We start from the raw sequence: 15,910 nt of genomic DNA on the forward strand, positions 1-15,910 counted from the left end.
GGAACAGCAGTCACAGCTATATATTTCTTGAACAAGTATGGAATAATCCAATCATTTTAACCTCAAAGTGTATATTCTTCTGTTTTATCTGATTGCTTCCTTCACACAAAAATACTTCAGCTGTCTTTCTTTTTCAATCTTTTTATTGGATTTTGAGAAAATAATAATATCAAATACATAGATACATAAAATTTAAAGTTCAGGTAAAAGTAAATTAAAATTACAGGTAGTAAACAAGGTAAACAAGACACATCATCCATGTTGTTGATAGAAAAAGAAAAAACCTATAACTAATGTAATTTCTAACCCCAACCTGAGCGATTACAAAGCCAAGCGTCAACTACTAATTTCAATACTAATAGTTCAAAAAAATGTTTTTTAATTAAAAAGAAAAAATAATTGATCTATAAATTTTGAAAATATTTTTTTTTAAAAACCCCAAAGAGAATTTTTTTAAACTCGTTTTAGTAATTGAACACCTAATTTTCTCTAGAGAAAAGGATGCTCTCAAACCCAATAACCATTGCATATGTGTGGGAGAGACAACATCTTTCCACCACAGCAAAATGAGGCTCCTAGCAATCAGGGAAGCAAAAGCAACAACATGGGATTGGGATGGGTCAAAATTATGTCCATTGATTCACTCATTCCAAAAATAGCAATAAAAGGACTTGGAGACAGATTTATATCAATAATTAAAGATAATCTACTAAATACCTCTTTCCAGTGGTTACAAAGGGAGAAGCATAGCCAGAACATTAAGTACCTTCCTGAATTGTACACTTATCACATTTAGGGGGTATATTGGGGTAAAATTTAGCTAAATGAACTTTGGAGTAGTGAGCCCTGTGGACTACTTTTGTAATTATGTCCAGCACAGAGAGAGGATGAATGTACATTTTTCAAAATAGACTCCAATGTATCTTCAGCAAACAGTTGTTCCAAAACTTTCTTAATGTTAGATAAAGAACTATCACAAGATCTTAATAGTAGGGCTGAAAGCAGTCCTTTCTGATAAGGACTAAAATTATATAATTCCCAGAGAAGATTAAAATCTAAGTTTTGGGGAAGCCTCAACATTAAGGAATTTATGAAGTTCCTAATATGCAAATAGCAAAAGAAATGTTGATTAGATAATTTAAATTTGGCAGATAAGTGCTCAAAAGAGGCATGGTTTTGGTCTATATACAAGTCCAAGAATGATTGAATACCCAATCTGAACCATTGAGTACATCTAATGTCTTGAATTGAGGGTTTAAAAAAAAAGGAATTATGTCACATTGGACTAATTCATCAAAATCTTTGATAACCAAAATGCTTTCTAAATTGGAACCAAATGCACAAAGTTTGTCTAACTACCAAATTATCAGTTAGTTTGGAGAGCAAAGAGGCAAATGCGCTCCAATTATTGAGATAAGAGAGTGTCTTTTAATGGATTTAATCTCAAAGTCAATCCATCTGAGGCACCTGAATATTCATTATGATGTACCAAATAATGATGTGTCTAATGTTCGCTGGCCAGTAATAAAGTCTCTAATTGTGTAATGCCAAGCCTCCATTTCTCTTAGTATTTTGAAGGAATTTTTTTGCCCAAACAGGAACGCAAATTTGTCCATATAAAAGAGGAAATAAATTGAGTCTTATGAATCTAATAAGGATTTAGGAGCAAATACTGGGACAGCTTGAAAAACACAAAAACTTAGGCAGGATATTCATCTTAATAGTATTAACCCTGACTATTAAAGTCATCGAAAGAGGAGACCATTGAGAAGTCTTTCAAGTAGGATCAGATATAAAATGAAATGTTTGAGCAAATGTCTCCTTTTAATTGACCTCGCAATTAATTTACTGTCAGTAAATATTAAATGTCCAAAGACAAAATTCCTGGTATCCGGAATTCAAGCAGCCAGCAAAATAATTGACAAAAATAAATTTAAAAAATTTAAAATAGTATATGTACTGTTAAGTAATACATAAATCTTTGGTGAAAATGGAAGCAAATATTCAGTCACTGGAGTGCCTTACTCATGCTTTGCTTGTAATAGCTGTTTGAATAAAGTTGTGTGAAGCAGCAATGGCATCATTCAGGATGAAGAGCTAGTTGATGCCACTCGCCATTGGGGTGGCTTTCTTAGTGTTTCCTTATCCTTGCTTATTAAGAGTCACCCTGGTCAAAGGCTTTATCTGTAAACTTGGGGGAGGGGGTTAATTATCTATAATGTTACTGTTTGTTTTTCTTAAGGCTCCATGGAAGTGAGGAACCTGCAGATGCAGCAACATTTAAACGTTTTCAAAGAATGTGATTGAAAATAAAGTAAAATGCTTTAAGGTTTATTTTTTCATGCAAATGAAGTTTGTTCAGTGTAATACAGTATAGAATTATTGTCTTTTAAACTGTTTATTCTTAATGCAAGTGTACTGATTAGGCATTATGAGTAAATATCAAGCAACGAGAAATCCAGCATCTACCAGGCCCCATAGGTGTCAGATGCCAGGGGTTTTACTGTATATAAATGTCATTTACCTTACAGAATATGAATAATTAGAAAGCAAATAATTTAATGAAAAGCAAAAACAGTGTTGCAAAAGTCCGAACATACTTCTAATTTCTCTCAATGAGAAAAAAAGGTATTAAAATACTTATTAAAAGTTAAAATATTAACAAATGCAGATAATAAATGGCAATACAAATGAGCTTATTTAAAAATTTGCCATTGTGCATTTGGGTTTACTGAAGCATTTGTAACTGAAGGCACAGAGTGCCATCTTCTGACCAAATAATGAAAATAATGCTAGAACATGTTTCCCAATGGGCAATCAAACCTCAAGACAGAAATTTTATATTTTGAAAAAAAGAACAAGGTGCAATTTTTTTAAAAATTGATCCAAATGCTGCCAGTCTTTATGAAAAAAAAGACAACTTATGCCTCAATCTCTTGGTCCTAATTACAACAAAAAAGTGAAATGATTTTTAAAAAAGCATCGAGTTACAGATATATAATTTTGCAACACAGAAACACAAGCCCCATTTGTCTGCATTTCTCCCTTATCCCTTTCCAGGTACAGTGGAACCCTGTTATAAAGTGATAGTTTGGGCCCAAATAAAAAGCTATGTTATGCTAAATTGGGGGTTCAATAAGTCATTGTAGTTACAGTTGAAGTTAAAACACATTAATTTTTAGTAAACCACCAGCCAAAGTCCTTGCTCCTGGTGGCATCCTGAAGCCCCCGTACTCACTCCTGGTGGAAGCCCAATGCCCGAGTCCAATGACTCATCGCGTTATATCAGATCCGTGTTAAATCGAGGTTCAATTGTACGTATTTAATGACTATTAAATGCTCTAATGGTATTCATCTCTACCATTTCCTCTGGCAGTTCATTCCATAAGCCCTCATACCTTTCAAATCTTTTACCTTTCACCTTAAATCTATGACCTCTGACAAGAACCTTCCTGAGTGGTAACCATTTACCTTTCAAGCACCAAAGCCTGGTGAGCATTATAAATGTTCAGTTCTGTGCACAGTATAAGAATGGCCTGATACCGGTGAACTTGGAGGAGTGAGAAGTGAGATTGGACTGTGAATCAAAGAACTTTTCTGAACTTACACACACATTACATACACGTGTGCTTAAAATTAGAAGGGTTAAGTAGATAGAGAAGTTAACGTTTGATTCTATTTTCATGTTTAAAGATAATTAAAAGCAAATTTTGTTAAAGTAACCATTTTTCTCGGTGAATATCTACTGCTGCTGGGTTTTGGGGTCCTCTGGGATTGTCCGCCAGACATCTATAGAAGTTTCCCAAATCTCTGCAAAATCTTGAAGTGCCACTGACATGCTTTTATTGCAATGACATTAAGTCCAAGAAAGGTCCTCTGAGATAGTAACTCCCAGGAATTTAACTCTCCATCTCTGATTTTCCAATGATCACTAAATCGTACACCTTTGGTTTTCCTTTCCTAAAGTCTACAATCAGCTCTTTGGACTTCGTGACATTGAGTGAGAGGTTGTTCATACACCATTCAGTCAAGTTCAATCTCCCTCCTGTATGCTGACTCAATCGCCCTTTTTTATACAGCCCTCTACTGTGGTATTGTTACGGAGTCCAGAGAACCCCAAAAACAGCAGCAATAGATATGCACCACAACACAGGGTTACTTAAACAAAAGTAGTTTTTAATTATAATTGAACAAGAAAACAGAATTAAACTTTAACTTATTACTTAACCTACTTACTTAGCCTACCTAACCTACTTAATCTCCCCTCTAATACTAAGCTAATACTAAGTAATGTATATTCAAGATTAGAAAAGTTCTTTGGATCACAGTCCAATCTCACTGGTTGCAGGCAATTCATGTACTGTGCACAGAAGTTAGCGTTAACAAAGTTCACCAGTCTTTAGTGCTTAACAGGCAAATGGTTACCACTCAGGAGGGTTCTTGTGGGTCTTCAGAGAGAGATTCCTTTTGTTCCAGGTTATCCGTACCTGATTCCTGTTTAATCAGTCTTGCTGACGAAACTTGCCCCTTCAGGGTTCTCCAGATGATCCTCCTTCTTTCAGATCACCTTACAGACAGCCAGTCTTCTCCTTCGACCAGGCAGCCTTCCAAAGTTTGCCAGCTTTGTCCTTCCAGAACTGATTTCTGTCTCCTTTCTCTCTGTTTCTCACCCTCCCTCTCTGAGAGCAAAACTGTTCTCTCCTGCCTGCAAAGATCACATGTTCTCCCAGGCAAGCTGCTGAATGTTGCTACTTTGTTGCTCCTCTGCAAAAAGCACTCTGCAATAGTCCTGAAAAAATTCTGTTTTAAAATGTGTGAGTGCAAGCTGCTCTAACAATTCCTCCCAAGCCACCTCTAAATACTCTGTCACAGTATCATCAGTAAATATGTGGGTCTGTCTGCCTTAACTGCTATATAATTCTGAAGAGAGGAACCCTTGAATAAAATATCTGTGCGAGTCTGTCTGCCGGGTGAAAATTTACCTGTTTCTCCAGATCCCTGACAATGTGTTCAGGCCCAAAATGTTGAATGCCTTTTCCTTCCTTAGGATGCCATGTAATCTGATGAGTTTCTCCCACACTTCTGTATTCTGCTACTTCCTCTAGGTCGAAGAGATTCACCACGATCCTACTTGTCAATAATTTTTCTTGAATAGAATCTCAAAATCTCTGGTCATCTTCAATCTTGCTAGCCTTGTCCTTCACACTAACAGAAATATGTAGAACTCTCTTCCCATCTTTCTTTTACAAACCTCCTATTTGTCAGATGTCTCTTTACCTAAAGATTTGCTCACTAATTGCCACCAACTAGTTGGTGACTTACTATGCAAACCCAAAGTGATCATCCACTTATTTCTGAGCTCCACCCACATAGCCTCACTAAACGTTCCCCAACAAATATCTCTTCTAAGCACTGCCATGATGGTTTCCCTCAAAAACATAACACTTCCACCCATTAGCTCCACCCACATCTTACCTGTAGAACCAGAAACTTGGAACATCGAGTTGCCAGCCCTGCCCCTTTCTCAGCCATGTTTTTGTCTCTAGTATCTATCCATGTCTTGAGTGCATCCTCCTTGCCAGTCAGATTTATTGCTTCAGAATAAATACAGTTAAATCCGTCAGAATTTCAATGCTCTCTGGTTTGCCCCAGCCTTTCCTGCTTATTGACCATGCTCACTTTAACATCCAAGTTAGGCTCAACTTGCTCATCTACTATAATGATATTCTGGATCCCACCCCCACCCTTCAAACTAGATTTAACCCTCCTGACTAACACTAGCAATTCTTCCCACCAAAATTCTGGTGACTCTCCAGTTCGGGTGCCACTTATCCCTTTGTATAGGTCTCATCTTCCTTGAACAAGACCCCAGTGGTCCAAGAATCTGAAGCTCTCCCTCCTGCACCAGCTCCTTAGCCATGCACTTAATGATGATGAGTTTATTTTCACATACATTGCACAATGTACTCATGCCCCTAAATTCTTGCTGCAAATAAACAAGTACTTTAAAAAAAACTAAAAAGCAACCACCACTAAATACTACTTAATTGAATTAAAAAGATAATTGATACGCAAAAAAAGATAAATAAATATTCACAAATATTCAAGAGCAAAATAAAATTGATTTAGCAATATTTCAGATAGTCATTGTGTGGTGTCAGAACAGTCCCTGATTAGTGTAACAAGGGGAAGTGCAAGAGTCAGGTTACTGTGGGAAAGAAACTATTCTTGAGATTAAAGATACTGTTCTTCAGGGTTCTCACTTTAAGTATGCTATTGTAGCGGCGGCTACACTGCTCCTGCAATAACACACACAACCAGACAGGTTGAGCTCAGTGAGCAGACTAGATTATTTCAGGCTGCTGGGCTGCACTTATACTCCCAGCCCAGACCTGGCTGAGAACTGTGCTGGAGGGCGCTGGCGTCACCTGGGTGTCACGTGGTCCCCAAGCGCGGGTTTCTGAACCCCGAGCTGGAAGGAAGGGAAACCCCCGACAGCGCCATTTTGGCCGGCTGCCCCTCCGCGTGGCATACAAGCGGGGCCGGTTCGCCTGCCTTGTGGTGAGCCACCACACTATCTTCTTATTCCTTGGCAAAGAGAGTAATCCTGAGATGACCAGAGTTCCTTGCTACTTTGTTCCCTAAATTCTCTTTGGTTTTGAAAAATTGCTTCATTTTATCTAGCAAAGCAAAATCATGTGAAGAAAAGCTGACATGTAGAGCAGACAAACTCATCCAAATGGGTATCTATATGAATTTTAGAAAGCTTCTAACAGCAGTCTGCATTGACATCTTGTAAGAGGGCCCAGGAAAAGGGGGTGTAATATATTGCCATATATAACTAAGGAAGTGACAATAACAACAAATTAAAACAGATCAAGCAATATGCAGAAATGAGTGATACTGGCATTTATCTGAACCAAGTGATGATTAGTTACGTATACTTTTAACAAGGAGTTACAATAAATGGATAGCAAAAATACTTCAAATACTGGAAATCTGAAATACAGACATGGAAATACAAACATCCTGGAACTATTTAGGTCTGGCAGCATTCATGGAGAGAAAAACAGTATCCGTATCAATTTTATTTCACTCTCCAAAGATTCTGTCTGACCACAAGTATTTCAGCATTTCTGTTTAAATTTAATAAGTAATACTTAACTCTTTTAACCAAGTTTTCTTTCCCCATGGTAATCTGTTACTGCAGGTCATTAACTGTTTACATTCTTCTACACAGTTACATGCATCTAAAAAAGCAAACTTGCAAGGCCAGAAACTTTAAGCCAAAGAAAATCTCATCATAATGAATATTATGAGACTACTACCTAACTACAAATTAATCTCAAAATAGAAAACAAAATTTAACAAGAGGTACAGAGGTGAACCCCCCCCCCCCACCACTATCATTTAGTAAAATGGCACTTTTTTTTTAACCCTAAAACAAAAATCAAAAGCCACAAATAAACTTAGTTGAACTCATTTCATCCTACCTTGACTCTATCCTTTCACCCCGGTCCAAAATCTCCCCACCCACATCTGCAACACATCACATGCCCTCCATCTCCTCAACGACTTCAAATTTCCCCATACCGGACTGCCTCATCTTCACGATGGATGTCCAATCCCTTTATACCTCTATCCCCCACACAGAAGGTCTGAAAGCACTAAGCTTCTTCCTGGACCAAAGACCTGACCAGTCACCCTCTATTTCCACCCTCCTCCACCTGGCAGAACTTATCCTCACCATCAATAATTGTTCCTTCAACTTGCCCTCACCATCAATAAGTTCCTCCAAATTAAAGGAGTAGCCATGGGTACCCGCATAGGTCCCAGCTATGCCTGCCTGTTTGTGGGCTTTGTGGAGCAATCCATGCTGAAAGCCTACACAGGCAAACCCCCCCCCCACCCCAACTCTTCCTACGATATATAGACGACAACATTGGGCTGCCTCATGCACCCGCGATGAGCTTGTCAACTTCATCCACTTCACATCCAACGTCCAGCCTGACCTCAAACTCACCTGGTTCATCTCGAAAACACTCTCCCCTTCCTGGATCTCTGCTCCATCTTGGGAGACAGAATTGAGTGATACTGGTATATACTATAAACCCTCCACTCCAACAACAACCAGGACTAAACATCCTCATACTCTGCCCCCTGCAAGGATTCCATCCCCTTCTCTCAATTTCTCTGTCTCCGCCGCATCTGTTCCCAAGATGAGGTTTCCTGTCCAGAGCTTCTGAAATGTCTGCCTTCTTCCATAAATGTGGCTTCCCCTCCACCACTATCGACTCATCCCTCACCCGCATCTCTTCCATTTCCCACTCATCTGCCCTGGCTCCCTCTGTCCCTAGATGCAACATAGAATCCCCTTCAAACTCACCTACCACCCCACCAGCCTCCACATCCAACACATCATCTGCCAGAATTTTCGGCACTTACTACAAGATTGCACCACTAGACACATCTTTCCTGCTCCTCCTCTCTTGGCCTTCTACAATTCCCTGTGCACTCATCCCTCCCCACCCATCGCATCTCTGGCACCTTCCCCTGTGCCTGTAGGAGGTCCAACACCTGCGCCCACACCTCCTCCCTCACCATGGTCTGGGGCCCCAAACAGGCCTCCCATGTTAACCCACACCTCATCTGAACATCCAGAGGACTTATTTACTGCATCTGGTGCACCCTTTGTGGCACTCTACATCAGAGAGACTGGTCGCAGACTGAGAGATTGCTTCACTCAGCACCTCCTCTCTGTCCGCAACCACAACGACCACCCAGTGGCCAACCACTTCAATTTTGGGTCATGCTCCCATCTGACCATGGCCTTATGTACTGTCCTACCCTGACCACCCGCAAATTGGAGGAACAACACCTTATTTTCCATCTGGGCACCCTCCAGCCAGATGACTGGAACATTGACTTCACTGCTTTCCCTTAAATCTGCTTGCCTTTTCTTCCACCTCCCTCATTTCCTGCCTTTCCACCCCACGCCCCCCCCAGTGCTGCTGTCCCCTCCCTCCCTTCTCCACCTATCATCTCCTTCCCTGCCACCCCACTTCCCCCGCCACTCTTTTATTCTGATGCTTTGATGAAGGGCTAAAGCCAAAAATGTCAGTTATGTATCTCTGCCTTTGCTATATAAAAGATACTGGTCTCTCCAACAATGTGTGTTTTTACTGGATGAAATGCATTGTGCCTTTTTTTTTTAATCCCTATCGATGACCACATGAAATAAAATATGAGCCATAATGCAAAGCAGAATATGTATCTTGGTCAATGTGGTTTATGGTGTGAAAAATAAAAAATGTATTAAAAAAAAGATTCAATTTATATTAATATTTTTGCAAACCATTGTAAAGCAGGGAAATCTTTCTTTTTAGTAAAACTCTAAGCCCCATACCTTTAGGTGTGTACATCCCTTGTTGCATAGAACCTCCTGGTTCAAATACTGGTGCTTTAAAATCAGCTACAGCAGAGAGCATGTTTTCAAAATAGTAGCTACCTGGTATAATTCCACTCTTTGGGTTGGGATTTTCAGGAATGTACTAAATTAGTTAAGAAAATAAGACAAAATTGTGAAGAAATATATTCAAGTTACAATAAGAGATCTTTACAGAAATAAAACAAAATACTTTTTCATTAATAAAAAGTTATTTTAAAATCAAAAGCACTTTCATTATCGAAAATTATCTCAGTAAATACTAAAAATCTTAACAAGAAATTATTTACCTTGCTTTAAAAACCCTCCCTCAGTCTTCAACTTTACTCCAGAAGCACAAAACAGCAGGTAATACAGAGAGTCCAGCAATCACACAACCAATGGACCAGGTCAAATCCTGAAGCCCTTCAGCATCTCGTTGTAAATAGTGGAGACCAAAACCAATTTAATACTAACAGGAGAAGTAGGTGCCCAGAATTTACCTCTCCTTCAACAATGACAGTATGCAGCAACAAAAATCAAAAGACAAAGCTGAACTTTTCACAATCACATTTGGCCAGAAGTGCCAAGTAGATAACCTTTCTTGGTTTCCTCCAGTCTACAACAATAAACAAACCAGTCTTCATTTTCTATAAACTCTGCACAATTAGTTTTAAAGTACTAGATACAGGAAAGACCAGAGCTCCAAGCAGCATCCTAGCTCTAAATGATGGAATATCGTGTATGCTCAGCTATATCCTGTTTACAAAAAGCAAGATAAATCCAATCCAGCTAACAAATCCTCTCCATGATCAACAAAATGAAAAACATGGTCAATAGTGGGACTTACTTGCCAATAACTTGCTCACTATTACACAGTTCAGGTTTCGCCACAATGACTCAGCTTCAGGACCTCATCATTGTTGTGGTTCAAAATGGATGAAAGAAATGAATTCAAAAGATAGAGAGAGGATCAAAAATACAAGAAACCCAAAATAAAAGCAGAAGGGAAGGAAACATTCAGCACAAGAGGAAGGAGAAACAGATAACAATTGACATCCAGGTCCCTCAATTAGAATGGGGTAGAGAAAGCAAATTTGTTTTCAACAGCAGAGAAGGGCTTATTGGGATGGGTGCCACTTGAATTCACCATTTCACTCCCATACAGATCTTCGCCTGTAGCTTCTTTCACTGTTGCAATCAGGTCCGATACAAGTATGAAGAACACCTCATGGTTCATCTGGGCATGTGGCAGAATGCAGGAGTCAATATTAAATATTCCAGCTTCAGATAACTTGCTATTTCTGCTTATATCAGAAAAGGCCATGTTTCCAGTCATCACATTGGCATAGATTTTCTTTATTTTTTTAGTGTGGCCTGCTAGGCACGTTTCCCATTCTTGTCATTACCAACACTTAACAAAAATAAACTTTTTTGATTTTCACTGGTTCTTTACTGCCACATTCAGGCATCTAGTCTTAATCTATCAAAGGCATTCCCTTTGTTCAACCCATCCCTTCCTCACCTTCTGTTTCGTAAAACTAACATTGTCTCTCTTTCTCATTTCTAATGAAGGTCTCAGAATTTCTCATAGACATTGACTGACCTGCTATGTCAGTCAGAGTCATTTATTGTCATGTGTTATGTGTTTCCAATGCTGTTTAGTTTTCATTTATGAAGAGAGGATAGTATTTTACATGTAGCCCAGAATTTTTGAAAGAAATATCAAAAAGCCCTGGTAAAACTGAAGTCAATAGTCACCAGAAAAAAAGCACCAGAGATTGGAGTCTTATCACCCACAAAGGAAGATGGCTGCAGTTGTTGAGGGTCAATCATTACAGTTTCAGAATATCATGTATGTCCCCTCTTCCAAAGAATATTAAAAGTTCAAAAGAGTCTAAGTACTAGTAATCATAAACAAAAGCATCCAATTAGGTGAAAAGACAATGGTCCAAAATTTTATACCCATTCATGCAAGTAATCAATCCACTAAATCCTTACCTACATTTATTGGATCTTACAATGGCAACATCCAGCAAGTCTAATGAACATAAACATCAGCATATTATGGTTGAAAACAGGTCCCACTTGCAAAACTGTCAAAGCTTTCAGAATGAATATTTCAAAATAATTTTTTTAATATTTTAAGTTATCTCTATTCATTAAATAAAAGTAAATTATTTACAACTTTCATTCTTCCATGTTTAAATGATTGGGGGGGTCAATTAACGTGTATAACATCTGATGAGTGCCGGTTCAGGCAGCAGATTCCCCAAAACAAATACTGAAGGATGTGGGCACTGTTATAATGAGCCAAATGGAGCAGCACAGTCTGCAAAACTTCAGCAAATTCCTATCAGAATACTGAGAATACCCACTTTCACACATAGCTGCACAAGAAGCCCAAGCTTCCAAATACATACAAGAAAATTAAATTTAAATTTAGACATACAACACAATAACAGGCCTTTTCAGCCCAGAAGCCCGTGCCACCAAATCACACCCAATTGACCTACAACCCCTGGTACATTTTGGAGGGAGGAAACTGGAAAAAACCCACGCAGACACAGGGAGAATATATAAACTCCTTACAGACAGCATAGGATTCGAACCCCACTGCTGATTACTGGTGCTGCAACAGCGTTGCACTAACCACTACACTAACTGTGCATCCACTTGGAGCTATTGTCATTTCTCAAGGGAATCTAATCTATTGGTGCTTGACTGAAGATTCCACATTTCCTTGTGATATTATTTCATATATAAAAATGCAGGTCCAGCAGCGTCCACAGGAGGCAAAGATATATCTATGGGCCTTCTTTGAGGTTTGAAGAAGTGTAGCATTTCCTGTGGTCACAGGGGTGTGCACAAAGGGGGCGATTACTGGGAAGGGAAATGTAGACGAGGGAGTCAGAAAGGGAGTAGTCTCTGCAGAGAGGATAAGATGTTTCTAGTGGTTGGATCACGTTGTAGATGGCAGAAATTTCAGAGGATGATATGTTGGATGCAGAGGCTAATAGGTTATGACAAGGGAAATCTTGTCCTTATTGTGTATGGAGGCATAGAGGACCAGGCCAGCAGCTTAGAAAATGAAGCAGATGCAGGTGAAGGTTGAGTTGATTGTAGTAGATGGGAAGCCATGTTTTTTGGAGGACATCTTGGATGATCTCACGTAGAAGAACTCATCCTGGGTGTAGATGCGATGGAGGAATGGCAAGAAAGGAATAGTATCCTGACAGGTGTGAAGAGGGGTCATCTAGATAATTGTGGGAGTTTGTGGATTTGTCGAAAATGCCTGTCGAGAATTTGTCTCCAGAGATGAGACAGAGAGATTGAGAAATGGGAGAGTGTTGCTAGAGATGGACCAAGTCACCAAAAGATGGACCTTGTGATATTTCAGTATTGCATCACAGTGCCATCTTGTGGCCTTGACTAGATATTTTAAATTCATCACACAGAGAAAAGAATACAGTGCAAAACTTGACATATGTTGCTTTACAAGCCTTGCACATACATACAATGTCTGCAAGAATTTTAAGGGAATAATTTTGGACATACATTTTTAAGTATAATTTTTAAAAACATATTGGAATGCTTTTGATTAGGGCTTGTTTTATTTCAAAATCATTGAAATTAGTTAAAATGCATTTCTTAATATATTGAGATACTTTTACTATTTACAAAGATTTCTAAAGTTAGCAATGTCAATATTAGATGGTTTTAACACCAGAAAAATAAAGCAACAGCTAAAAAAATAAATTATGGGAAAGAGCACTTGAAGGCATTTTAAAAAGATTTAGGAAGTGGTAGTGCATAAGAACACTGGTGGGCTTGATGATCTGAAATAAAGTACCTGTAATTATATTCTGGTGCACCTGTTCACCCATAAGACAGCTGGACTCTGTTCACAAATCCCACTAAATTCTAATAGCATAGAAAAAAAAATCACTAATCAGAAATATTTTACAAGTTCAGCCATCCATTTCTCTGGCACAAGCAAATTCTTGTTCAATTATTGGACTTCAAAATTTTTGCAAACTTTAAAAATTATACACAAAGCACTGAGAAAACTAGTTGCAATAAAACACGAAGCTGAAGTATTGGACGATATTTACTGATTAAAACAACATAATACCAAATTCAAAACTGCCTCAAAAGGATATTAAGTCTAATAATGTGCTGTGTGTTCTGTCACTCATGCAGAGTTGTGCCACCATTTCTGCCCTCAGGATCTCATCATCTGTCATCCCTGAAATGAAAATGAATAAAATATTAAGGTACTTTAAAAAATATTCTGCAGATGAATACAAATAGAAGCTGTCATTTTTGACACAATTCATTACTGCATAACATTATAGGGCACAGAAGTAAAAATGAAGTAGTCTGATTCAATAAAAATGTAATGCAATGAAATTAATCATGCCTCAAAGATCAGGTACTTACAAAATGTTGTGAACAAAAAAATCTTTTAACGCTTCTTGTTTTTCAACAAGCTATCTTGAAAGGTGACAACACATTTCATGTATCTGATTTTTTGATCAAAATTTTTGATGACCATATAATTCTGTTTTCATGCTCACAGGTAGAAACTCTTGCCAGCAATTAAAATTAAAACAGTAAAAGGATGTGTGAACAAAATGACATTTTGCTGAAGGTGGGGCTGAACAAGCAATCTACCAGTACGGCTATTGACTGAACAGGTTTTCCATGAATGAGGATAATCCAATGCAATTTTATTCTCTTTATGAACTTTTCTAGCTGGTTCAGCATTGGCTTCAGCTACTTTATTTTTTAGTTTGACTGAATGTATTTTCTTCTTGCATCCATCTTACTCCATGAAATAGAATCGGCCCAAACCAATTTTACTGGTAATTTTTTTTAAAAAGAAAAATACCAGGAGGATGATTCAAATTGCTACAAAAAAAGTCATCAAGTGGACTCAGATCAATTAACAAAGTTCTGGACAAAGCATCCAAAATGGTAGCTTCCAAAAATTCTGCATCACACCTTTGCTACTTCAATTGTGATGACTCAAATGATCACAGTGGAAAATTTCAAAATGCTAACAAAATATCTTGTACAGCTAGTTATGGCCAAGACAGATCTTGGATCTTATTTACTGGAATGGGATTTAACCTGCAATACTTGACTAGTTATGGAAACAGGTGCTGCCTGGCCCTATGCTCCGCCAATGATCTCCAAAGATACATCTTCGAAATATCTTGCAGCACTAATGGTATTGCTGGTTTTGAGAAAGCTGCATCAATGTCTGTTCATATCTAATTTCTTCCATACCATCTACAGTCAGAAATATCTTTGCAGCTTTCAATTTGTGTTCTTTTATTCAAAGCACCAAATGATATTATTTGATGAAGCCATCGTGATTTTCCTGCAACCTTCTTCTGACTATAAGTCAACATTATTTCAAGGATCCAAATCATTTCCCAAAATTATTGTGCATATCCATTTCAAAATTGAAGCTTTAAGGAAGACATCTCATGGTTCAGATATTTTCCCCTATTTCATGCCATCACTCATGACACATTGCACTCAAAGGACAAGACTCACACTACTGGCCAACAAGTAACTACCTTTCACACCATTGAGATCCTTATACCACTTACTGCCAGGAGGATTATTTAAAATAGAAATAAATTGGTAGTTAACATTAAAATAAAATATGACTAAAGAGACACAGAGATAAACGAGGATGGGATGTTCACAAATCCAAATAGTCATGTTCTTATGTGTTAGAATTTTCAAGTATCCAGTTCTGAGGCCTGCAAATTCCCGGCCTTGGAGAAACAGAACATTTTTACTACATTCCACCTCTAACAATTAGGACCCAATTTGCAAGGAATAACATACAGCTAAATAAGGATTGGAGTAGGAGGCTGAAAATGATAACAACTTTTGTTTAAAATTTTCCACATTAACCTGGATGAGAACACTTCCACACCTTCAAGCAATCCTCTATTCTGCTGAATGGGGCAGTTTTTAATGTTTTGCGGTGTTAAACCAGACGAATACACAAAGGTGAGTGTCATGATAATGAATATGTATGAGATGTACCGGAAGTCACGTGGTATGAGAGAGAGATAAGAACACAAGCAAGAGAACAAAGGAAACGGGAGAATAAAGACACTCAGAAGTTTACCTAATAAACTTGTGTTTAATGTTTTATTAACTTCACATTTCGGGCCACAAATGTGACATTAGCGACGAGGATGAAAGAAGCTTGAAGAAAATTAAAGACTAAACAAGATTACAGAGGATTACAGACAACTTCAAGGTGATAAGAATTTTCTCTTTGTCTCAGTACTTTTGGGGCTGGAATATTTCCTCATGGCTGGTGCAGATAGTGACTTTCTAACACATAGTGGAATTGCTCATTTTGACCCAACGAGTGATGCAAGCACTGTAAGTGTAAAGTGGAAGGCATGGCTGGAAGAATTTGAATCCTACGCCGACAGTCGTGGCCTATTT

General features: G+C 38.2%; 1 protein-coding gene across 4 annotated transcripts in view; it reads right to left on the minus strand.

Moving 5' to 3' along the window:
- Positions 1-15,910, minus strand: part of ubr3 (ubiquitin protein ligase E3 component n-recognin 3) — a 293,785-nt gene that overhangs the window by 187,961 nt on the left and 89,914 nt on the right. For all 4 annotated transcript variants that reach the window (XM_069935677.1, XM_069935678.1, XM_069935680.1 and 1 more), the window contains exons 17-18: positions 13,586-13,673; positions 9,407-9,546 (exon numbers count right to left, since the gene is read on the minus strand). In XM_069935677.1, the coding sequence (XP_069791778.1) occupies positions 9,407-9,546; positions 13,586-13,673 (228 nt within the window). The remainder of the gene's footprint in view (positions 1-9,406; positions 9,547-13,585; positions 13,674-15,910) is intronic.

The sequence above is a fragment of the Narcine bancroftii genome, chromosome 4 (genome assembly GCF_036971445.1).
Source record: "Narcine bancroftii isolate sNarBan1 chromosome 4, sNarBan1.hap1, whole genome shotgun sequence".
NCBI classification, from domain to species: Eukaryota; Metazoa; Chordata; class Chondrichthyes; order Torpediniformes; family Narcinidae; genus Narcine; species Narcine bancroftii.